Source organism: Tasmannia lanceolata, unplaced genomic scaffold (assembly GCF_043159265.1).
Source record: "Tasmannia lanceolata isolate RefF3 unplaced genomic scaffold, GAP_Taslan_0.1 ptg000019l, whole genome shotgun sequence".
NCBI classification, from domain to species: domain Eukaryota; kingdom Viridiplantae; phylum Streptophyta; class Magnoliopsida; order Canellales; family Winteraceae; genus Tasmannia; species Tasmannia lanceolata.
The window spans coordinates 11,748,938-11,776,074 of record NW_027518696.1 but is presented as its reverse complement, the minus strand read 5'-3'; the positions used below and the strand labels follow the sequence as shown (position 1 = coordinate 11,776,074).

Here is a 27,137-nt window from a genome sequence, read left to right as displayed (position 1 = left end):
GAATCTTGTCTTAAGGAAAGTGATATCACGCCTTGAAGCAACAAGTTTCTGTTTTTTATCAACAACAGCACCCTCAAATTTTCCAACAAATATCAAGGATGGGATGATGAGGACATGTTGATTCCGGTGTTTAAAAATGCGGTATGACGCGGAACGCGGCCGAAAAAAATCCTAGTCTACTCGGTACGACGCGGTCAAGTACTAGATTGGCACGGCTGAGTACTCGTTTTATGGGGCATAATTAAGAAGAGTCAAAGAAGTTTTTATTGACTCCGTAGGGCAAACCACAGAAAGCGGATGCGGCAAAACGCGGAACACGGCCAAGGTAAAAAGGAATCGACTAGGGGGAGTCGACGCGAATGCGGGGGAGTTTTAAAACTATTACTTCATTCTCACTTAAGTGAGCTGCTGTTGGATCATATTAGTGAGCTGCCATTCTCACGTATATTTCATTACTCAACATCACTGATGAAATGTCCGTCATTTTTGTTACATTTCAGTAATGCATTATCTCAACCTTAGCCCGACACAACCTCGGGTTGAGGAGTGTCAACCCTAACCCAGCCCACCTTGAAATCTCTCAACCATAACCCAGGCTGGGTTCGTGTTGACCCGGGACAAAATCAGAAAAAAACAAGATATTTGGTTCGGGGTCAGGTCGGGTTTCCCAAGGCCTTAATAATCGGGTTAAACCCGTTGGATAACATTTGATTGGAACATGCGCTTTCCACCTCTTGTAAAGTATACTTGATTTTCCTTACATACTTTTAAAGGAAAGAACACGGCATTTTTAACAAATTTACTCATTGAACCTTATCAGAAATTTACTTAAAAGAATTGCATGATTCAATTTACCGTACTGATAGAAGAGAAGTTTTGACTCTGATCTTATAATTTTTCATTGCAAAGATAACATATTAAAAAAACACATATTCACAACCTTTTGAGAAAAGAAGTTTCTTTTTAAAGGAGATTAAAAGTGATTTTTTGTTTTGCATTTTCTAGGCAAAAAATAGTTATAATACATTTATATCTAACTTTGAAAGTTGTCTTAATATCGGTTCCAATGGCGATTAAAGATAAAACAATCTTATTTGAATTTAATGACCAATTTTAAAGCATTTTTTTTCACAAACTATATTTCAAATATGATGCTTTCAATTAGGAAATGAAAATTTTGTGGTTAGTGCGTGTGAAATAGATAATTTTTCTGAAAGTACAGTGGGGCCACTTTCTCATCTTAGCCGTTCATTTGTTGGGCCATGCTGTAAATAGGCTGTACCTCGTAGATTGATCTGCATAGGTTGATCTATACCGTTGATTTGTTGGGACACGACATTAATAGGTTGTACGTTTTAGACCATCTCCATATGAAGATCATATAAGCATATAACCCTCCAATCTATAGAGATTTCGATAATTTGCAGTCCTTCTACAGATCGGAGGGTGGGTTAGGTTCATCCTATATAAATGATCTACAAAGTACAACCTGTTAACGTCATGGCCCAACAATTGAACGGTTTAGATCATACAGTATAGTTGGCCCCACAGTACTTTCAGAATATTACTGGACTTTCACGCATACTCACCATATAAAATCACAGGAAACGCCCTCCCATGTTTGATAATGACACCTTACCTGCCTCTAGTTTACATTTCTAATTATTTGTTTGAGATTTACTAGAGACAATCGCAGAAAGGCATTTTTTGGCTGGCTGTTGCATATGAGAGCAGCCATAAAGGCTTACTTTTCATCAGATTTTGTCTTATTCATTTAATTCATCTGAAGTGGCTGCTCACATGTAGACCTGGCAAACGGGTGGGTCGGGTCGACCCCCGGGTCATGCGGGTGTGGGTCACGCGGGTTGCGGGTCAGCAACTAGGTGACCCGTACCCAGTGCGGGTGGGCCGGGTCGACCTGCGGGTCACCCGCAAATTTTTTTTTTTTTTTTTAAGTAAATTTCTTTTACAGAGAAGGCAATCTCAAGGTGAAGTTATGGAAAGCTTCAAGGGGACCTTGAAGGTGGCTCGAATGGTGGCCGGATCGAAGGTGGCTCGGATGGTGGAGCCGAATAAAGAATCATGGTTGTAAGACAAATAAAAAGGAAATATAGCTGATGGTGGCCGGATCGAAGGTGGCTCGGATGGTGGCCGGATCAGCAAGGAGGTTGGTTGGAGGTAAGGAGGCGGCTCAGATGGTGACCTTCTTCTTCCTTTGTTTTTGCTAGATGGTTGGAGATAAGGAGGTTACAGAGATGATAAATCCTAACTTTGTTAGAGATGAGAAATCCTAAATCTAAAAAGCTATAAAAGAGAAAAGTATAAAACCCTAACTCCCTTTGTTTTTGCATTTGATCTTTTGATCTTAACCTTTGATTTTTCATCTTTTTAAATAATAAAAATAAAAAGTTAAACAAAAAGTAAAATCCACAAAACCCGCGGGTTAACCCGACCCGACCCATGTTTTGGCGGGTTGGGTGACCCGGGGGTCGATTTTTATGGGTCACGAAAATTCTGACCTGTGCCCGCAAATTTGCGGGTGGGCCGGGTCGACACGCGGGCACGGGTCGGTTTTGCCAGGTCTACTCACATGTAACAGCCAGCAGCGTGGGTCCCTATCCCGTGCTTTCATAATGACACCTCCCCTCTATTTTACCCTTCTTCTGACCATGGTTTAAAATTTCGGTTTCGGTAACCGTTTCGGACCCCACCAAAAAACCAAAATTTTGGATTTCGCCGAAATTTGGTAATTTGGTTCCAAATTCCGGACCCAAATTTCAAAATTCGGGATCGAAATTTTGTAACACTTTTTTTTAAAAATAAATAATGTCTTTAAACCGAAATTCGAAATTTGGTAAATGGCGAAAAATTGAATTTCGGAAATTTCCGGTTTTGGTCCCCACCGGTATCCGAAATTTCAGATTTCGGTCGAAATTTTAAACCATGCTTCTGACTAGTAAAAAATGCACCGCGTTGCACGTGCAACTAAAGTATTTTACGACATAATTTAGGCTGCAAAGATATCCTACTTAAAATCTTTTGAATTTTGAAAGAAGGGATTCAGCCATGTCTTTTTTGAATTATCTGAAACATGTTTATTTTTACTACTACACGAAAATCATGAAACTGCAGAGAAGAAAAACATAATTAATCAAACTATGTTGCCCGTTAAAAGTAAAAAAAAAAAAAAAGAAGATTCAGATTGACTTCCTACAAGAATCTTCCAAGAGAAGCACAATCTGCATAAACATTATAGAAGGCTTCTAGAAATTTGTAACTTTGTCGATTTATATGCTCAGTCCCAAGCATATCACTCATGTACAGGTCTGCAAGTGATGTGAGCTTCTTGGCAAACTCTAGTTCATTCTTGTCTTGTTTTCAACTTTGATCCAATACAATCCTCATCTTTCTCTACTTGTTTAGTGCTCATACAAAAAAAAAGAAAATAAAAATAAAAAACTCTTAGGCATCATGGTCAAGACAACATAACTGAGTTGTAGAATGATTCATAATCAAGAAAAAAAATTGAAAGAGAATAAAATCAACTGAAGGAGTAAAGCCAGCAGGAACCATATAAGCATTTCTCTATATTTTTCTTTCTGCATGACAGTGATAGCATTTATGATTGGCCGTGAGATCTCGTGCATGTGTTGCATTGCCCATGTGCTTAGCGCTTATCACTGTATACATGCTTAGCTCTTCTTTCTAGCCCATGGGTTGCATTGCCCATGTGCACCCGCTTCCTTTGCAGCATCCTTGTTCCAAGAGAGCACCATGAGAGAGAGAGAGAGAAAGAGAGAGCAATGATGCCCCTTTTGTAGAGGATCTTTCTACAAAAAATGACATATGATCCAGCATAATCTTCTATAAGAGCATTTAACACTGCAAGATAGCTCCCAAGATAACCTTGTACACCAAAAGTCAGGCTGGAAATCATATCTGAACATCCATCCAATCAATCAATGCCCATTAATCTGAACTGAATCAATGTGTTTGCCTCTAAGACCTCCCCCTCAGGACAAATTTGCACTCATCAAATGTTTCTAATTCATTTCTTAGAAGAATCTTAACTTCTTTGAAATTGTGATATGTTTTGAAGCCTTGAAATCTTCAAAGGGTCAAGGCATATAATCATTACAGTATGTAACTAGAAACACATTTATCAGTTCTAATTTCTTACAGAGTTGAACTGTGTCATCATTTGATTTGTATCCATCGAAGGGAAAGTGGAGACATACATTGCTTGGTCCATCAAGAGAATCAAGAGAATTTTGCCCTCCCTGAGCATGGTAGGAAATTATGACATCAAATACATAAACTGAGAAATGAGGCAGACCTGTTAGGTGATCCTTACTCCTTACTACAATGAGTTGCACCATATTGTGCTTCAAGAACATAAGGCTCATATGTAGAGTAACTATTCGAACTATGATAAGGACCACCATATATGCCTACATTCCAAAACAGAAAATAAAATAATAAAGTAAGACATGAACTCTCTCACATTTGATTAAAGCAGAGGAGAGGGATGGATGGAAGGAGTAATAATGTGGCAAAACAAAAGCCAAGCCTATGCCCACACAATGAAAATAAGAAACCTGTAAAGCTGCTTACAAAACATAAACCAAACAGAAGGTAAAGTACACTGACATAGGGTCAGTTTATGATGCAGATGCAGATGTGCTACCTATTAATTAACAGTTTTTGTTGGACAAATAATTTAACAATAAATTAGTAGTAAAGAAGACATACAGAACGCTTTTTGTTTCACTATACTTCTGATTACATTAAACTTCTATACTTGGTACCTAAGCTCTAGGAATCAACTCCTTCCGATAAGCCGCAGGCCTCATAAACATCCATTACAACCTCTATGGATTCAAATCTTGCCATTCCTTAGTAAACCACTCTTAAGTGCATCCAGAATAAAGGAGAAATAAAACAGCCAGGTCCGTTTTACTAAGGATTCAATTGATTTTTTTGGTATCTAAATGACCACACCACCAAAACTTCCACTGGCGGACAACGTAGAACTGACATCAATCATTGAATTTCAGGGAGTAGTAAGGAGCATTTCAGCTATCGTTTTATCATCCACTCAAAAGTCTTCATATGGAGAATTCATACCCATTTTGATGTGATGGCAACATCGAAGAACACAAACCTTCACGAACAGGATTAGGGATCAAGGGGATTGATTATTAGGAACATGAATTACATAATGGAGGTCAAGATAGTTTCTGAATTCTTGACTTAGTTTCTTGAGACATGGCTTTTTTTAAATCAAGACTTGTAATTTATTTACCAGCACCTCTTCGAGGAGACATATTTTTCAAGAGACGTATTACGAACCGTAATTACATAATGCAGGTCAAGAGAGTGTTGGATTTATAGTTGCCTGTCTAGGATAATTTATTGGGACAAATGTTTGTTGAAATCAAGACGTCCACTTTCAATAGAACACTTTTGATCCCAAGAGACATAATTTATTAAAATTTTCTTTTTCCATTCAAAAATGTTCTCCCCAATCGTGCAAGGTGCTTTTGAAATGCTTATATGAGGATTTAAAAGTATCGGCCACAAAACTAAAACAACACCGAGATGAGAACACGTGTCCAGAGGAAAGTAAATGTGGAGGGAATTTTGCACAGAACATCAGAGAGGGCGAATTGACGAAAATGCCCAGCATAAATTGGATACGGCAAGAAGATTTAGTATAAGAAGGGCATGGAATATTCTCGAAAGAAGAAGACGAACTTTCAAGGATTTTCCCTTTTAGTAATGAAGGATTTGTTTATTTGTTACTCTGCTCTCCCATGTTTTGATAATGACATGCACCTGCCCTCTATTTGTTTAGATTTGTTTATAGGGAAAACTTCTAAAAACCCCATAAATCAAAACCTATATACTAGAAACCCCCAAAATTTTCTTAATTACCAACAACATTGTAATTAGCTTTTAAATTATTTCTCTACCTATTTTACCCTTAAGATATTACGCTACCTATTTTACCCTTAATATATTATGCTTGATACAAATCCCTATAATCTCTCACCTCTCTGAATCTCAAATGAAGCCATTTCCCTCGCACCATACCCATTTCTGGTAACTTTCTCTCCTCTCTTAACTGAATGTACCATTCTTTGTCAATGCCATGCATATATGGATGTAGAACAATGGCCCCACATAAGGATGAGGTGTAAAATATTGGGCCCACCCTAATGCATGGTCTTGGGACCGACCGATCAAAACAGAGGAAAAATGGTGTCCCCACCTGATGCATGGATCATATGGGTGGAGATAGTGGGACCCTACATAGGTATAAAATGGTAGGTTCCACTATATGCAAGGGCTTGGGTGGATATGGTGAGCCCTGCCACATCAGAACACGAGCGTAATAAAAAGGTGGGCCCCACATGAAAATGAGTTTTAAAATTATACTACCATGCATAGCATTCTTGGCCCATGCTATGCATGGGTGTAAAATATTGGACCCACCGATCAAAACATGAGGAAAAATGGTGTCCCACGCAACTCATGTCCTCATCTTCATGTGGGGCCCACTATTTTACGCCACATTATCTTTTAACAAGTGCAATAAAATTATGGGTAGAATGGGTAGACAAAAAACTTTAAAAGCTAATTATGGCACAAGGCAACATTATTGGTAATTAAGAATTTTTTGGGGTTTCTAGTATAGGTTTTGATTTAGGGGGTTTTTAGTAGTTTCCCTAAAAAAATTGTACGGGAAACTTTTTTTATTTTCCCAATTTCGCTCACCTAAATAAGAAGAAAGTGTAAGCCTCCACAGAACATTTTGAAAGAAACCCATATGAAATCTGTCACAAAAAATGGTAGAAAAATCTGTCACAAAATTTTACGAAGATGCATTGGGTTGCTAGAGAGAGAGAGAGAGAGAGAGTCATACATCAAATGTCCTCCCATCAATGCAATCATCTTCATACATCATCCAATGGCTGTTAGGTGATCTCAGCGCATTCAAGATCAATGGCTCCATTTGATCACATACACATACACACACTATAGGAAGACGACTGCCCATCCAGTCGTACTCTTTGGAAATATATTTTTGTTTTTTTACAATCAATGGCTGATCAACGGTGGATTACCTAATCAATGGCTTGGATATGATCTACCTGGACATTGGCCCCATAAAAGATACACTATTTAATAAATAATTACCAAGTTTGGAAACTATCGATTAATATGGAAACTATATTGAAGAGCAGATCTCTTGAAGATTATATATCCCCTAATATGGAAATTATATTAAAGAGAAAATCTCCTCTGACGTGGAAAATATCTAAAAGACAGCAATGGTGCATTGTATCAAAGCTTTTGTTTTTTTAATAAATAGGTAATCCATTATGGTCACATTTCTCAACCCAAAACAATGGCAGCCATCTTTCGTTCCTTGCTTGTTTTTCCTCTCCTCCTCGCTCTCTTCTTCCATCAAATCTCGGCTTCTTATGTAACAGAGACGGGAACTGATTTGATACGCACGACGTGCAACCAAACGTATTTTTACGACCTTTGTGTATCTTGTCTGGAATCAGATCCTCGGAGCTCCACCGGAAATCTCAATGTCTTTGCTGAGATCATTACCGAGCTTGCTTTATCCAACATGACCGATATTATAACTTACATCTCCGAATTATACAACAAGACTACAGAGCCCGTAATGAAAGAGCGCCTTCACATATGTTTGGACCTGTATCAAGATGGAGTTCCCACCCTCGAAAAGGGGCTTACTAGTCTGAAGGATAAGAATTATGATGATGCAGTTGGTTATGTTGTGTCAGGCGAAAGTGATGCCGTCAATTGTGGAAATCAATTCAGTGATCCGAGGAATGAAGAATTGGATCGACTATGTCGCATTGCAATCACGATGATAAAGAATCTCGGCCATATTGAGAAGTTTACAATTACATCTAGCCCCTAGTTATTTTCTCCCAATGAATCTCGTTATCATTGAAACACCGCTAAGGATATGTTTGAAACAATGAATCCTCCTTATTCAAAGCTGATAATAAAAAAATGACAGCTTTTCTTTCACGTATTCAAATTATATTATATAATACTGACTGCTTTGGTAGACATCAAATTGTTATAAGTGCAATCAACCAGTTCTTAAAGTAAATTTCATAAATGGCGAACAAAGTTGATGAAGTTAAGGAACTTTAACTACTTGAATTACAGTCAAGGTCGAAACTTTTTTCCCAATTTCGCTCACCTAAATAAGAAGAAAGAGTAAGCCTCCAAAGAACATTTTTAAAGAAACCCATATGAAATCTGTCAGAAAAAATGGTAGAAAGATCATGATGAGGATTTCGATTTCCTTGCCTTATTTCTCTTCTTCCCTCTATTGCAACGGAAGTCAAAAGAAAACCCATAACGGAAATGGTAAGAAGATGATTATGGGGATCTACCCATTTTCTCTTTATTGCATTAAAACCTAGACATAATTTGTACGAAGATGCATTGGGTTGCTAGAGAGAGAGTCATACATCAATTGTCCTCCCATCAATGCAATCATCTTCATACATTATCCAATGGCTGTTAGGTGATCTCAGCGCTTTCAAGATCAATGGCTCCATTTGATCACATGGGTAGCATCGAACTTTGAAAAGTCATCCATTGTAAGCTTTCCAATTTTGGTAATATGAGATTTAGAAACACCTTCTAAATATAAGGATTTTAAAAATAAGGAAATGATATCACCACTACCGTATTTTGATGGTCGCACTCCTCACTTTATTTAAAAGTACGGTTTGGCCCACCATAGGATGATCCAAACTGTCCATTAGATGGGCCACACCCTAAATAGGTGGTGCCCCAAAAATCATTTCCATATGTTGTTCCTAACCCTCCGATCTATTATGGGTTAGGATCAACCCACTAATATTCAGTCCCTCTATAAATCGGACGGTTAGGATCAACCTGTGGAAATGATTTTTAGTACACAACCTATTTAGGTCGTGGCCCATCTAATGGACGGTTTGGATCATCCTATGGTGCGAGCCATATCATACTTTTTATTTTGCAATTTCTTATTTAACGACTTCCTTCTACCTATCTATCTATCCATAGTAAAGACTAGGGAAAATGACCAAATAGAAGCGGTTTCTACTGAGAATGACATTTCAAAAGGGCTGTTTTCTAAATCACCAATCAAGAGTGCATATGACTAAAATGCCCTTGAGTCTCTCTCTCTCTCTCTCTTTCCCTCTATCAAATCACCTATTTGAAATGATTACATTTAGGGGAAAACAAATCCCAAAACCTACCTTTTTCCCTCTTCTTCTTCTTCCTCCCACCTACCAAAAAACGTACGTATGAAAAACCCAAAAACCTCCATTGTTAGATGCGAAAAGCTCCATTCTATTGCTAAAAACCTCATTTTTAGATGTGAAAGCCTTCCTAACCCTTCATTGCATTGCACAACGCCTCCATTTTCAAGAAATATTGGAAAAAAACGTTATTGGATTTGGAAATCTGAAAAATCTTCACTAGAAACCACCATTCCATTGCAGAAAGCTTCCATTGAATGGAAATGTGTGTATTTTTACCCCTCTCCATTCTCTTTCCATTATAAGGCAAGTTTATAAACTTGAATGAAAGTTTTTCATGTTAAACTACTGTCTTCCATTGCAGAAAGCCTTCAATCACTATTTAATCTTATTTAAATTACTTTAAACACTTTATAATCATTGTTATTTTACTGTAATCCACTAATTTCTTAAGTTAAACCACTATTTCACTACCATAAACCAGTACTGAAGTGGGTGTTTATAAGTGGTTTATATAGGTTCTTTGGGTAAGATTCCTCCGTAGTGGTTTATAATCGTAAGTAGTGGTTTATTAAGGGTTACCAGTGGTTTGAAGTGTTTATAATTGTGTTTATAAATGATTTATACAGGGTAAGAAGTAGTTTATAGTGTTTATAAGGTGTTTATATAGGCTTATCAGTGGTTTAGAGTGTTTACAAGTGGTTTATATCGGATAAACAGTGGTTTATATAGGGTAAACAGTGGTTTATATAAGTTTATCAGTGGTTTAGACTGTTTATAAGTGGTTTATGTAGGCTTATCAGTGGTTTAGAGTGTTTATACATGGTTTATACAGGGTAAGAAGTAGTTTATAGTGTTTATAAGTGGTTTATATAGGTTTATCAGTGGTTTAGAGTTTTTACAACTGGTTTATATAAGGTAAACAGTGGTTTATATAGGCCTATCAGTGGTTTAGACTGTATATAGTTGGTTTATGTAGGCTTATCAGTGGTTTAGAGTGTTTATACATGGTTTATACAGGGTAGGAAGTAGTTTATAGTGTTTATAAGTGGTTTATATAGGTTTATCAGTGGTTTAGAGTTTTTACAACTGGTTTATATAAGGTAAACAGTGGTTTCTATAAGCCTATCAGTGGTTTAGACTGTTTATAAATGGTTTATGTAGGCTTATCAGTGGTTTAGACTGTTTATAAATGGTTTATGTAGGCTTATCAGTGGTTTAGAGTGTTTATACATGGTTTATACATGGTAAGAAGTAGTTTATACTGTTTATAAGTTGTTTATCAGTGGTTTAGAGTTTTTACAACTGGTTTATATAGGGTAAACAGTGGTTTATATAAGCCTATCAGTGGTTTAGACTGTTTATAAGCGGTTTATGTAGGCTTATCAGTGGTTTAGATTGTTTATACATGGTTTATACAGGGTAAGAAGTGGTTTATATAGACTTACCAGTGGTTTTAGAGTGGCTTATCAGTGGTTTATAGTGTTTATAAGTGGTTTATATAACCCTATCAGTGGTTTAGAGTGTTTATAAGTAGTTTATATAGAGTTAGCAGTGGTTTTAGAGTGTTTATAAGTTGTATATTTAGGATAACCATTGGTTTAGAGTGTTTATAAGTGGTTTATATTGGCTTAACAGTGGTTTATAGTATTTTTAAGTGCTTTATATGGGGTAAACAGTGGTTCATATTTCCTTGTCATTACTTAGTAGGTCTTAGTAGTGGTTTATGTTGTTTTATGGAGACTTAGCAATGGTTGAAGTTGTGCATAATTCAAAAATGGGTGCTTTACTTGTTAATTGGAATGGTTTTTTTTGAATTGGTTATTTTGACAATGGTTTAATTTTGTGTATACAGGAGAACAGTAGAACGAAGAGCTTCTTTTATCTTACACGTCGACGGCTTTGTAAAGGATGTGGTATCATTTGAATACGTCGGAGGGAAGAAGTTGCCATTAATTGTGGGTCAGAAAATAAAATTTAGAGAATTTGACACTCTAATTCACAGGAAAATTGGGACTAATCGAAGTAATGTTTCTTTATCCATCAAGTGTCGATATATTTTAGACCCATATCAGATCATCTTATACGATATTCGAGATGATAACGACCTTGATCTGGTGATGATGCTTTTTGATAGTACGGTTATTAATTCTCTGAGCTTGTATGTAACTAAAGAGTACAATTTTGGAGGAAACAATTCTCCTCACCCTACGGATGTCGGTTTGTGGCATCGGTGTGGAGATCCTCCTGATGAAGGAAGATGTGGTGATGGATATACGAGTGATAGGTAAAATAGTTGATTGTTTACAATCCATTTGTGAAATTGCCTTCCCTTTATTGTTACTCACCTTTGCGCAGATGTCACGCCAACTTAAGTGAAGTTTATGAAGATCATATTTCTTACCGGAATGTTGGTGTCGCAACGATCCCTACCTCATTTGCAGACGCTTCGAGGCCGAAAATTAATTCTGTCCCTGCATCACCGAGTCCATCGGTCGTTGCTCGAGAAGGAAGTTGCTGAACATGAAGTTGTGAAGCATCTTAGCTTCAGGAATGAGATGGGAGGCTTTCACTATCATGTTGGATCTATAACTCCGGGTAATCCGACCATACACAGTGTCGTGATCAAGATCATTAAGTGAATGGATCCCATTTCCAGGCCAAAAGTAATGCTCAAAACCATCGGGACTAATCTCAGGCATCTCAGCAAGTTCATGATAATTGAGTCGAATCGTTGTTTTCTTGACGCGAGACTCAATTTCGAAGTACGAAGGACTGATTGTGAGATTGGCATAGAAAAGACGTACCAATCTAGGATAGATAAGCTCATCAAGATGAAGAAATTGTGTCCATCCAAGAGCGTCAAACCGAGCTTTAAGGTCGAAGTGTTTGAGGACGTCGGGCTCTATGAAGCGTCCGGTGCGGACACCACGATTAGCCATTTTCGGCCATGCCTTCTTCTCTTGTGCAGAGGAGAAGTAGGAATTTGGAATAAGCTCCGGTTCGGGAGCCGGAGCCGTAGCTTTCTTAGACCGCTTCCTCGATGGTCCTTCATCGTCCTGGCGTTGGGTAGAACCTCTGATTTGGACATTTTGGTTCGAGGCATCTTGAGAACAGTTAGGGAATAAGAGAAGTTGTAATGGAGGGTAAAACGGAAGATGGGAAACCTTAGATTTCTGAAAATGGAGATTATGAAAGAAAATGGAAGAGAAATTGATTATAATGGAAGAGATGACAAAGAAAATGAGGAATGTGGAAGAAAAAGAAGAGAAAATGGAAGGAGAAGGAGTGTGAATGGAAGAAAATTGACAAAAGGAGGAGGAAATGGAGGAATAGGAAGAGAAATTGGGGGTTTTAGCAGGGATGACGCATTTTATGGGTTTTTGGGTAAAAAACAGGGTTGTGGAGGATGAAGATGATAAATTAGGGTTAGATTTGAACGGATTGTAAGGGAGAATGGTTAATGGAGTTAGGGTTTGGAAACGGTTTTCAGAGAGAACGGAAAACGAAGGGAGATTAGAAGAGGGAAATGAAAAAAAAAAGCACGTTCGAGGGTTTAAAAGGGGTTACATAAGTGTCGGAATTCTGAGACTATGTCTCGGAATTCCGAAAGTTTTTTAAAAACCATCAGACTCGCTGCGGAATTCCGAGACATAATTCTCGGAGTTCCGACCACATAGGTTTTACATTTTTCAAAAATTCGAAGTTTACTGCGGAATTCCGAGAAAAAACTCTCGGAATTCCGACCAGGATTGTGAAAAAACCATAAATTTACATATACTTTCTACGGAATTCCGAAAATAATTCTCGGAATTCCGAGAAATTTTTTCTTTTTACTGCGGAATTCCGAGTAAATGTCCGAGTTCCGACCAGTACTAAATTTTTTTTTTCTAACATAAATATCATATGTACCCTATTGTGCTATGTTGGATTTGTTTGACCACCTCCATTATGTCCATTATTTTGGAGCCTTTTCCATCCATCCTATCCCCATGAAAACAAAAAAAATTGAATTTGTTTCGAATAGTGTATCTCACTGCAAGCAGCATATGTGAACTCATGACCATGCGCAACAATCAAATCCTAATCCAACCAATTATTAGATGCCAAGGTCATGAAAGTTATATTCGATTTGAACTTGCATTGGAGTTGGAAATTGGAAGAGACTGTCTGATCCTTACACAATGGACAAATTTACACACATTAGAATTTGGAACTGAAGAAATGGAATAAGTGGTCTGACAATCACCATAATACATTACAATTTACAGACATTACAATTTCGAAATGATATGTCTCGAGAGCGTCGACCTGTAACAACACCACCACAGCCCCTACAAGTTGATAGTCGTGCCACACCGGCCATCTAAAAAATCCTCCAGTAGTTGTCTTCTCATGACCGTGATCTCTGCCTGACTGAACTTTGGCGGTACATCACGTACCAGGCAATCCATCTCCTTCAGCACAAACAACCCACAATCATTGCTGCAAAAGAAGAAGACATCATCGACTAAGCTCGTGGACCGCAAATAAGAGGCACAATGAATTTAAGTTTCCTAAACCCTGATTCTAATGAAATTTAGTACCTGTTTCTCTGTATGGGCCTCTTGTCAAGTTCTTCCACTAGAAACTTACTTACGTCCACCTTCCACTTTTCTAAGTATAGCCCCTCCAGGTATCGAACCTATGAAACAATCATTATAGGGTAACAGTTTTATATACTTACAAATTTAACGAAGGAAGGTGAGACTCGAACTCACCAATGGTCGAACCTCTGTCCAGTACTTAACATCTTTCAAGGAGTTGTAGATGTAGAACTTTTCGTCCACCATATCAAGGACCAGAAGAATCCAATGCTGAGGGACATGCACCGGGAAGAGGACTCTTTTTAGGGTATCCGGCGGGCATTGATTCAAGCGGCAAACGTACTTCTCAACGGAGTCGGGGCCGGCGTAGCCCTTGTCAGTTATACAATCCTACAGAAGCAATACAAGCAAAGTGATTCGTGACCAAAACACATTCAAAGCTTCCTAAAAAATTATAAAATGAAAGTTTGGGAATGAAAAACGATTTATTCTTACGTAGAGGTAGGTGCTGATGGAAACACAGGCTCTTTCTCCAGGTTTTCTATTCCGTTCATCCCGGACGTTCAGATACTCGCCGTATACGTTCATAAGCTACGTAAGATAACATATAGATATTAGAGACGAATATCACTACTGAAAGAAGTCAGTATTAGAAAAAATAACCAAAACACTTACCGGAGAAGTTAACCACGCTACGGGGTCGTTAAGAATAACCAAGTCTTCCGCACACATGTACTCGTTGTTGATCTGTATAACTCGGTGGCTGCAAAACTCCGAATTGTTTAGCATTTACAAAGGGTAGATAACTATATTACAGAAGAGCTTCAATCCAATTTACCTTTTGGGAAGTGCAAGAAGCGGTCCGAGCAACCGATGGTTTTGCGGCTCTGTCACCGTCTGTTTATTGTTCGTCTTCTTACGCCCAATACCTCTATACGGCGATCTAGTGTATTGAGAGGCTTTCTTCGTTCTTAAACCCAGCTTCACTACTCTCTCAATACTCCAAACTTTCGGACCCATAGGTTTTACTGGAGTGTCGTGGAAGGAAATTACTACCGGCTCTATTCCCTCCCGTCGGTCTTGGCTTCCAAACATGACCAACTGCTGGTCGTCCCCTCCATCCGGACCTTCACCTTCAACCACCTCCGGTGTATCCTGGCTGGGAATGATGACCAACTGTCGGTCATTCCCTCCTTTCATCACCTCCCTCCCTCCTTCATCTCCATCCTGGCCTTCGGCCTCCTGCTCCCCTTCAGCCAGCTTCCTCTTCAACTCAGCTACTTCATCTTCCAACTCAGCTACTTGATCTTCAAGTTGTCTTAACCTCCCCACTATGAAATTTAATTCAGCCCTGCTTATAGGCTTCTCTTCTCCATCCACTTTATTCTTTTCCTTATCAGTTTCTTTTTTTGTCCATCTTCTTCTCTTAACAGCTACGTTGCTCTGCAAAACGTAAATGTGAAGTTAATAACATATGAAATATATAGTTATTGAAAATGAACTATAAAGACCGTACCAGTAGACTCAGGGACGCTATCGTTTCTTCCTCTGAAATGTGAATGTCATGGAGACGATCATTGTCTCCAACACCTTTTCTCTTATAAACCTACGAAGATTAAAGGAAATTTAGATAACTTGAATACAATGACCCTATGTAAGCAAGAGAGTGATGTTCCTTACCACTGATATCGGAGTAGAACGTTTTGCGATCAACACATTGTCGACATCTAAGACATCATCTTCTACGACGGACTGCCGCTGTCCCTCTTCTCGAGGAAGAAGAGGATCGTCGAGATTGTCTACATCATCTGCTACGATGGATAAGAGATTCTCTTCTTCAGGAATAGGTAGTAAGCACTTCAGAACCTAAAATCGAATAGTTCATTTCGGTTAGAATAAGTGAGACCTAGAGGAGTACAGAAGCTTTATGTCTCACCTCCTTCTTCTTTAGCTTCCTATCACGGATCATGGTAATGAGGGTTGCCTGCTCCTTCATCCGTGTATCGATCCTCGCGGTCCACTTCAATAGGCGTGGACGCGCATCTGGAACTGAAGGTTCCCACAGGGTAGTATGCTCGAATAGCCACACCTGGAATGAAGACGTACGATGATTAGAGAACAAAAATTTAACTTACATATCACTTATATGGTACATACTATATGTACTCTTTACCTGTAGCAGAATAGCACAACCGTTGATATATCCCATCCCCTTCTTCGAATATGAATCCAATGACTCTATGAGGAAGTCATAGACAGGGTATGCCAACCAATTCTTCTGATGGTCTCTGCTTCTAAGTAGGGGAAAATGCAGGATTTCGTCTTGTGATCCGTGGCGTCGGCATGTGCAAAAAGCACAGAGCAGCAGAGGAGTAGCAATACATGTCTGACTGTCGCCTGGATCGATAAAATCTCGTCCGACATGGACTCTGCCCTAATAACCTTCGCAATCTCAGCGAATCTTGCCGTTGGACTGCCAAACCTCCAACCTTCGACCTCTTCTGTCGAATGCCAGTCTATCCTTATTCTATCCCCTTTAAGGCTTAGACCTAATGCTAATGCTACATCCTTAACCTCAAAGGGGACTACGATGCCGCCTACTCTAAATGCCCTGGACTTGGGTATCCAGGATCGCACGAGGGTGGTCAAAATTGCCTTGTGCAATTTTACACCTTCTAGGTTAAGCAAGCCTCCAAATGGGCTTCTACTTAGGATATCAGTATGTACATTCCTCAACTGCAGGGACTGGAAGAAGTCGTAAAACTTGGAGGGGCAGCATCTTGACGTAACATAAGACGGCTGGAAAATAAAGCATTATTAGATATATAGCACATTACCAGAAATACAATACTTAAAAGAATAACAGGAGGCATTACCATGATTTCACGAGATGATTACTATATGCAAAAGATGAATATGAATCCAAATAATCAGATGTGGACCTGTTCAAACACAATGTGAGGAAACAAATTAACAAATATTCATTTAATTTCTTAGAAGCCTATTAGGGTGTTGAGCAAATCTCTAAGGAGAATTAAACCCCTAATTTATCTATTAAACCACTGTTAACATGAAAAATTAGGGGTTTAAACACCTGATTGCTCGCAAACTCAAACCCAATATACCACTGAAATGTCTATTCTATTTTTTAATAGCCTAGTAAGGTGCTGACCAAATCACTACGGAGAATAAACCCCTAATTTATCAATTAAATCACTGTTAACATAAAAAAGTAAGGGTTTAAACAACTGATTTGTAACAAATCCAGCCCCTATAGAGCAATGACATGTCCATTCATTTTATTACAAGCCTATTAGGGTGTTGAGCAAATCACTATGGAGAATAAACGCGTCATTTCTCAATTAAACCACTAATTTCTCCTAAATTAGGTTTTTAAACCACCAATAGTTAGTTCAAACACCTTATTTATCAATTAAACGACTGATTTCTCACAAATTAGGTGTTTCAACAAATAATTTCTCAGAAATTAGGAGTTTAAACCACCGATTTCTCAGAAATTAGGTGTTTAAACCACTGCTTTCTAACAAATTAGGGGATTATAACCATCAATAGTTACTTCAAATCCCTCATTTATCAATTAAATCACTGAGATTGGTTTAAACCACTGATTTTTCATAACCCTAACTGAGAAAATGACTAAATCACTGACTTATCAAAACCCTAAATGACAAAACCACATAGAGACTGAAAGGGAGAGAGTGACAGTGAGAGAGATGGGTTACCAACCTGTGAGATTTGCCGCTCAGATTTACCTAGAGAGAGATACAGAGAGGCCGAGAGATAGAGAGAGAGAGATAGAGAGAGAGAGCGAGAGAGAGAGAGAGAGACGGAGAAACGGAGAGACTTGCAGGAATTTCTCCGCCGACGCTCGTATTTGCAGCGAGAGAGAGAGCGAGAGAGAGAGAGAGAGAGAGAGAGAGAGAGTAAACAGTGGAAAGTAAAAAGTAAAAAAAAATCAAGAGAGTAAAAACAGAGGGAGAGAAAGAGAGTAAAGTTAAAACCGTGTTTTTTAACTAAGGGTATTTCCGTCCCATGGTCATCCAAACCAGTCAACATCACTTCTGTTTGGTGATTTAGAAAACACCCCTTTTGAAATGTCATTCTCAGTAGAAACCGCTTCTATTTGGTCATTTTCCCTAAAGACTAAGAATATGCTTCTCTAATAAAATCATTATAAAATCAATTGCTACTTCTAATTTAGGTTTGCTGCCCTATACTAGGGGTGTAAACGAGCCGAGCTTGGCCAGGCTCGGCTCGGCTCGTTAAGCTCAAAAGCCAGGCTCGGGCTCGGCTCAGCTCGGTCAGGCTCGCGAGCCCTATCGAGCTCGAATTATATTAATTTTACACCCCTCATTTTCCCTGGACAGCCCTATCTAGTGTTTTTTTACTACTCTTTTTACACTAGGGGGGTGGTCCAAGTAACAAATGGGGTTCCAAAAAAGAAGTGACATATTTTGCCTCCCCCTTTCACTCCCTAGACAACCCTTTTAGTGTATATATCAATATATAATATATATATATATATATATTTAAATATATTAAATTCTTAACGAGCCTTAACGAGCCGAGCCGAGCCTGGCCTAACTCGGGCTCGGCTCGGCTCGTTAAGGATTCGAGCCGAGCTCGAGCGAGCTTCCGAGCCCGAGCCAAAATTGACACCCTTAGCTATACATAATTAAATTTTTAGAAGGATTTTAAAAATATTAGTAGCTTCCAATTTTCTAATTATTATATCTAGTAATTTCCTAAATAAACCTCCTCATCAATTTTAAAAATATTTGTTGTATGGGAGGCAATTTCGTGTTAGCAACTTCCTTTTTACTAGCTGTATATCTATCTATGGTAAATGCTAAGCATGCTTATTTCTTTGTTTGCCATTTGTCTTTTTCATGAAAGGTTTGTTTTTTGTGGAAAAGAGTTTCCTCTAATAAAATTATTTGCCACTTGTGCCACGCTAAACAAAATTAAATTTTCGATCGACAATTAATTTGGTTGATCCCTAATACCATTAGATTTAAGGAGATTATTTCTGGACGTTATATGAAAGAATTTGTGTTTCCATTTCCTTCATCTTTTTGGATTTTTTATATTCTTAGTTGATACATTATAGCTTTTCTTTCATATATTCAAATTATATCATATAATAGTGACTGCTTTGGTGACATCAAATGGTTATAAGTGCAATCAACTAGTTCTTAAAGTTAATTTCATAAATGACGAACACCGAGAGACAAATAAAGTTACATTGAAGAACAAATACTCACTTCTTAGCATAGATGATCTTTTTGATTAGCCGCAAGGGGCATGTGTATTCTGGAAAATTGATCTCCGTTCTCGATACCCTGAACTTAGAATACAATCTGAAGATGTTCCTAAGACTCTTTCCATACTCGCTATGGACATTATGAATTCCTTGTCATGCCCTTTGGATTGACAAATGCCCCTGCAACTTTCATGGACCTTATGAATAAAGTATTTAGACCCTACTTGGATAAATTTGTGGTTGCCTTTATTGATGACATCCTAGTATATTCGAAAAGTGAAACGGATCACGAACAACATCTAAAAATTGTTTTGGAAACTTTTAGGCAAGAGAGGCTGCTTGGGAAATTGAAGAAGTGTGAATTTTGGTTCAACTCTATTTCGTTTTTAGGATGTTTGATTTCGAAGACAGGGTCTCTGTGGACCCTAAGATGGGCGAAGCACTCTTTGGTCTAAAACAAAATGCGTTGAAACTCCAAACAATTAAAGGGTCTTTGGACCATGATTGAAAAGTCAGGGGCAAGGAACACTGCTTATGTCCTAATATATCCAAACTCATCTCCTAAGGTTCTACCCACCTAAAATAAATCAAAAGCATTTGTTACAAGAAGAGTCGATCGAGTCTTCTTCCTTTCTTCTAAACCTTACAGGGAAACTCAGAGAAAGATCAAGTTTTCCCCAGCAAAGCTATTACCCAGCAAAGGTAATCATACATTGAAGGAAAAACACATCGGATCTCTCCCTGATTAGAAGAAATCGGATCAGTACCCCGTGTACAGAAGAAAAGTATTCAGAAGGATGTAACCTCATGATCATGAACGCTCAGAATGTACCCTCCTTTCGTTGTAACGAAATTGCCCTTGTATCTTACCTTGTGTTAAGTTTCTCTTGTCTATGTGAATATGTACACTAGGAGCATTTTGCATTATTAGTCATAGAAAGATATGACTATTAATGCAAAATGTTCGATCAAATCCTTAAAAGAACCATGAAAGGGGCATTTTGCATTGTTAGCCTTCACTAACAATTCAAAATCCTCGATCAAATTGTACAAAGAATTAAACTAGGGGCATTTTGTGTAAATACCCACCTAGAAAGGCGACCATTTACATACAATACACTTTACTTCAAAACAAGACAACCACACAATACCATGAGACCCAAAACCATGGGAATATATGTACACTAGGGGCATTTTCTGTAAATACCCACCTAGAACGTCGACCCTTACCACTTGCCACACAGGTTCCACGCTGCTGTCACATCACTAGCCCATGAGACCCAAAACCCCCATCTATAAAAGGGAATCTACCACTCCATTTCAAAGGCAATGCGCAACTGCCCATTCTTACCCAGGTGCGCACACCCGACACCCCTCTCGGATACCCGAGAGCCACTCCTTAGTGTTCAGATCTCATTATGTTACCTCGTCTGACTTGAGTGCCAAAGGGTTTCCCAGGAGTTCCGACTTTGAGCATTCCTGACGATTGTCAGTGAGTGCAGGTCACGGGCCAATATGACTACTCTTTCGCTAAAGCTAGACCGAGAGTAGGATTCGTTTGTACACTCAGCCAGTTTTGAGCAACGGTGTGAATAAATTGGCCAAGCTTCAGATACAACCGGTTTGCCAAGCTTTTTGACATATAAAGCTTTTCCAACTTCTCCCATAATTTAGGCGCATCTTCTTCTTCCATAACGTTAAACATAACGCTATCTGCCAGACATAGTCGAATCGTGCTGACCGCCTTCGACTGTATGTCTTCCCACTCGGCACCCGTCATCTTCCCCGGCTTCCATTCCTTTCCCTTCAACGCCTTAGCCAATCCCTGTTAAACTAGGATGTCCTTCACCCTCATCTGCCATAGGGCAAAACTGCATTTTCCGTCAAATCTGTCGATGTTGAATTGGGTAGAACTCGATTTTACTGTCATCTCAGATTACTTCGCACTTCTCGGTGTATCGCTCCACATTGAACAAGAATCTTCTTTGGCAATCTTTCTACCGAAAAAAAAATCGCTCTAACCGCGATCCTACCACAACACCCACGATCACTCCACCAGGCCTCGACGATTGCTCCACCTGAGCTGTGATACCACTTGTTGAGAAAATCCGTCGGGCAATCAGATTCGATCGTGCACAAATTAAACGAAAGGTAAAATAAACACAAGCAAGCCACAAGATGAACACCAAGATTTACGTGGTTCGGCCAAGCCTACTCCACGGGCGAGAAACACCATCTTCCACTATAAGAAAAAACAATATACAAGAATTGTTGAAGTTCCACGCAAAAGCAAATAGTCCCACATCGGTAAAGTGGATTGGATGGGGATGGGTTAGAAGGGAATGGGCACCTCCCTCTAACAGCTAGCTTTTAGGTGTGAGATCTACCCGGTTGAATTCCCAACAATACCGACAGTCATGGCCGCCGGAAAAGACCTTTTTTGAAACAAAAGGAATAGGGTTTTAGCCATTTAGAGAACATTTGGCTACCATGAATTTTTTTCAAGATAAATCGGTGTCTCCAAGTGTAGATGAGTGTGACGTCGCTAAAAATCAAGAAATAAAATCCAAAAAGCTAGTGTCTTCGGAGAAGAGATGTGGCTAAAAATCAAGAAACAAAAAACTCTACGCAAAATTGGCTCGACATTTTCCCGATTTTTAGCCACATCTCATCACCGGAGTCACTAGTTTCTTGGATTTTGTTTCGTGATTTTTAGCGACTTCACCGTCATCTCCACTTGGAGATACCGATTTATCACAAAAAACATTCCTGGCAGCCAGACATGGCCTTAGATTTGGATCCTTTAGATCCAGCAATTGTCGTCCAAATCCGTTGACAACCGTAATAGTAGAGATCTCTAAAGAATATAAAAAATACTAAACATACCAGGGGGTATTATGGTATTCGTAATAGCCATTTTTTATAATAGTAGAGATCTCACAAGTCGACTTTAACAAATGATCCAACCGGTGTCCGCCAATTTGACCACTGCCATTGAGAAAGCCTACATCCATTGTAAAAGCAAAAAGAAAATCCACTATAAAAACAAGAGATTACACGAGAATATCAGTATTTGAGCTCTCAACCCTCTTCAAAGGCAAGAATGCAAAAGCAAGCCCTAAAACCCCTTTATATATAAAGCGGGCCAAACTTATCCAAATTGGGTCGCGCACAATATTTCAGATTTAGATCCCAACCGGTTTGAACCAACTCAACATATTTTTTTCAACAAAATAAAATCAGGGATTGCTTTAGTTCATCTTTCGATTGTGATATCCTTCGACAAGAGACCAAGACCATCCCACTGGCCTTGAGATGATTTATTATATAAACTCTGAGACCGAAAATTATGCGTAAGATGGGATTGAACCTACGACCTCAAGGTTAAGATGCAAAGCCTCAACCAATTGAGCTACAGGCACAATCCCTTGTTGGGTTCTTTCATAATGGCCACTTTGTTGGCGTCCCCATGTGATTGGATCATGAAGCCACCTTGATTGGATTATCCTTGCCACTTAATTCAGAGTTCTATCCAGTAATTCTAAATCTTGATTTTTATACTCCTATGGATGGGATACTGGATGACCGTTGATCTTGTAGACCACCATAAATGGGATGTACATTTGGCATTAGACCATGACTATGCAAATAGCCTCATAATAGTCTACAAGATCAACGGACTCGGTTTCAAAAATTGATCGAAGCCATTGACTAGGAAGACGACAGCCCATCCAGTCATACTCTTTGGAAATATATTGTTGTTTTCTTAGGCTGATCAACGGTGGATTACCTAATCAATGGCTTCGATATGATCTACCTGGACGTTGGCCCCATAAAATATACACTATTTAATAAATAATTACCAAGTTTGGAAACTATCGATTAATATGGAAACTATATTGAAGAGCAAATCTCTTGAAGATTATATATCCCATATATGGAAATTATATTAAAGAGAAAATCTCCCCTGACATGGAAAATATCTAAAAGACAGCAATGGTGCATTGTATCAAGGCTTTTGTTTTTTTAATAAATAGGTAATCCATTATGGTACCATTTCTCAACCCAAAACAATGGCAGCCATCTTTCGTTCCTTGCTTGTTTTTCCTCTCCTCCTAGCCCTCTTCTTCCATCAAATCTCGGCTTCTTATGTAACAGAGACGGGAACTGATTTGATACGCACGACGTGCAACCAAACGTATTTTTACGACCTTTGTGTATCTTGTCTGGAATCAGATCCTCGGAGCTCCACCGGAAATCTCAATGTCTTTGCTGAGATCATTACCGAGCTTGCTTTATCCAACATGACCGATATTACAACTTACATCTCCGAATTATACAACAAGACTACAGAGCCCGTAATGAAAGAGCGCCTTCGCATATGTTTGGCCCTGTATCAAGATGGAGTTCCCACGCTCAAAAAGGGGCTTACTAGTCTGAAGGATAAGAATTATGATGATGCACTTGGTTATGTTGCGTCAGCGGAAGGTGATCCCGTCAATTGTGGAAATCAATTCAGCGATCCGAGGAATGAAAAATTGGATCAACTATGTCGCATTGCAATCACGATGATAAAGAATCTCGGCCATATTGAGAAGTTTACAATTACATCTAGCCCCTAGTTATTTTCTCCCAATGAATCCCCTTATCATTGAAACACCGCTAAGGATATGTTTGAAACAATGAATCCTCCTTATTCAAAGCTGATAGTAAAAAAATGACAGCTTTTCTTTCACGTATTCAAATTATATTATATAATACTGACTGCTTTGGTAGACATCAAATTGTTATAAGTGCAATCAACCAGTTCTTATAGTAAATTTCATAAATGGCGAACAAAGTTGATGAAGTCAAGGAACTTTAACTACTTGAATTACAGTCAAGTAAGATTAAACTCTCAACTTAATTTTGCAATCACCAATTTTATTTCTCTTCTTCCCTCTATTGCAACGGAAGTCACAAGAAAACCCATAACGGAAATTTTAAGAAGATGATTATGGGGATTTTCTGCCCATTTTCTCTCTATGGCATTAAAACCTAGACATAATTTATACGAAGATGCAATGGGTTGCTAGAGAGAGAGTCATACATCAAATGTCCTCCCATCAATGGAATCATCTTCATACATTATCCAATGGCTGTTAGGTGATCTCAGCGCGTTCAAGATCAATGGCTCCATTTGATCACATGGGTAGCATCGAACTTTGAAAAGTCATCCATTGTAAGCTTTCCAATTTTGGTAATAAGAGATTTAGAAACACCTTCTAAATATAAGGATTTTAAAAATAAGGAAATGATATCACCACTACCGTATTTTGATGGTCGCACTCCTCACTTTATTTAAATGTACGGTTTGGCCCACCATAGGATGATCCAAACTGTCCATTAGATGGGCCACACCCTAAATAGGTGGTGCCCCAAAAATCATTTCCATATGGTGTTCCTAACCCCCCGATCTATTGTGGGTTAGGATCAACCCACTAATAATCAGTCCCTCTATAGATCGGACGGTTAGGATCAACCTGTGGAAATGATTTTTAGTCCACAACCTATTTAGGTCGTGGCCCATCTAATGGACGGTTTGGATCATCCTATGGTGCGAGCCATATTGTACTTTTTATTTCGCAATTTCTTATTTAACGACTTCCTTTACTACCTATCTATCTATCCATAGTAAACACTAAGCATATGCTTCTCTAATAAAATCATTATAAAACCAATTGCCACTTCTAATTTAGGTTTGCTGCCCCATACATAATTAAATTTTTAGAAGGATTTTAAAAATATTAGTAGCTTCCAATTTTCTAATTATTATATCTAGTAATTTCCTAAATAAACCTCCTCATCTTAGCAACTTAGCAATTTGTTGTATGGGAGGCAATTTCGTATTAGCAACTTCCTTTTTACTAGCTGTATATCTATCTATGGTAAATGCTAAGCATGCTTATTTCCTTATTTGTCATTTGTCTTTTTCATGGAAGGTTTGTTTTTTGTGGAAAAGAGTTTCCTCTAATAAAATTATTTGCCACTTGTGCCACGCTAAACAAAATTAAATTTTCGACAGTTAATTTGATTGATCCCAGCTAATACTATTAGATTTAGGGAGATTATTTCTGGACGTTATATGAAAGAATTTGTGTTTCCATTTCCTTCATCTTTTTGGATTTTTTATATTCTTAGTTGATACATTATAGCTTTTGTTTCATATATTCAAATTATATCATATAATACTGACTGCTTTGGTGACATCAAATGGTTATAACTGCAATCAACTAGTTCTTAAAGTTAATTTCATAAATGGCGAACACCGAGAGATAAATAAAGTTACATTGAAGAACAAATACTCACTTCTTAGCATAGATGATCTTTTTTATTAGCTGCAAGGGGCATGTGTATTATGGAAAATTGATCTTCGTTCTAGATACCCTCAACTTAGAATAAAATCTGAAGATTTTCCTAAGACTGCTTTCCATACTCGCATGGACATTATGAATTCCTTGTCATGCCCTTTGGGCTGACAAATGCCCCTGCAACTTTCATGGACCTTATGAATAAAGTATTTAGACCCTACTTGGATAAATTTGTGGTTGCCTTTATTGATGACATCTTAGTATATTCGAAAAGTGAAACGGATCACAAAAAACATCTAAAAATTGTTTTGAAAACTCTTAGGCAAGAGAGGCTACTTGGGAATTGAAGAAATGTGAATTTTGGTTCAACTCTATTTTGTTCTTAGGACATTTGATTTCGAAGACAGGGTCTCTGTGGACCCTAAGACAAGCGAAGCACTCTTTGGTCTAAAACAAAATGTGTTGAAACTCTAAATAATTAAAGGGTCTTTGGACCGTGATTGAAAAGTCAGGGAAAAGGAACGCTGCTTATGTACTAATATATCCAAACTCATCTCCTAAGGTTCTACCCACCTAAAATAAATCAAAAGCATTTGTTACAAGAAGAGTCGATCGAGTCTTCTTCCTTTCTTCTAAACCTTACAGGAAAACTCAGAGAAAGATCAAGTTTTTTTCCAGCAAAGCCATTACCCAGTAATGGTAATCATACGTTGAAGGAAAAACACATCGGATCTCTCCCTGATTAGAAGAAATCGGATCAGTACCCCGTGTACAGAAGAAAAATGTTCAGAAGGATGTAACCTCATGATCAGGAACGCTCAGAATGTACCCTCCTTTCGATGCAATGAAATTGCCCTTGCTTCTTACCTTGTGTTAAGTTTCTCTTATCTATGGGAATATGTACACTAGGAGCATTTTGCATTATTAGTCATAGAAAGATATGACTATTAATGCAAAATGTTCGATCAAATCCTTAAAACAACCATGGAAGGGGCATTTTGCATTGTTAGCCTTCACTAACAATTCAAAATGCTCGATCAAATTGTAGAAAGAACAAAACTAGGGGCATTTTGTGTAAATGGTCGCCGTTCCCGCCTAGAGTCATGTGAAGATGCATTTCACCCCTCACGCAGAGGAATGAGCTCTTGAAGAAGCTATGCGATATTGCTTTAAGAATGATAAATATTCTCGGTCATATTATAACTCCGGCCTAGATATTATCTCCATATTATCACACAATACAAGCAACCCTTTTACAAATCCCCCTTTAGCTTCTAGCATGATGAAACGATATCGATTCTTATTGAGATTTCTTGACGATCTCTTCACGATCTCTTCTTCCCTTCATCCGTCCCATGTGGCACCAGATGAAATTGGAATTGACACCTCTCCAAAAGAGGAATGCTACAAAAAGGGGGTTAATTAGGGTGACATTATGAAGGTCATGGAGGGAAAGGCAAGATAAGGGCGTTTTAGTCCTAAAACACTCCTTGGGATACGTTTCACCCATTTTTGAGAAATTAGCCAACTCTACCCTTTTTTGAGATTTTCAGATAAAAATCACAATTTTTTGAGAATTTTCCCTTAATTAAAAGCATGCCATTGT

At 38.4% G+C, this 27,137-nt stretch overlaps 1 protein-coding gene across 1 annotated transcript; it reads left to right on the top strand.

Annotated features, from left to right (window-relative positions):
* Window positions 1–23,254: 23,254 nt before the first annotated feature.
* LOC143852310 (cell wall / vacuolar inhibitor of fructosidase 2-like) lies at window positions 23,255–23,803 on the top strand. Its single transcript, XM_077361706.1, has one exon. It carries the CDS (start codon window positions 23,255–23,257, stop codon window positions 23,801–23,803), a length of 549 nt encoding a protein of 182 aa, XP_077217821.1.
* The last annotated feature ends 3,334 nt before the right edge of the window (window positions 23,804–27,137 follow it).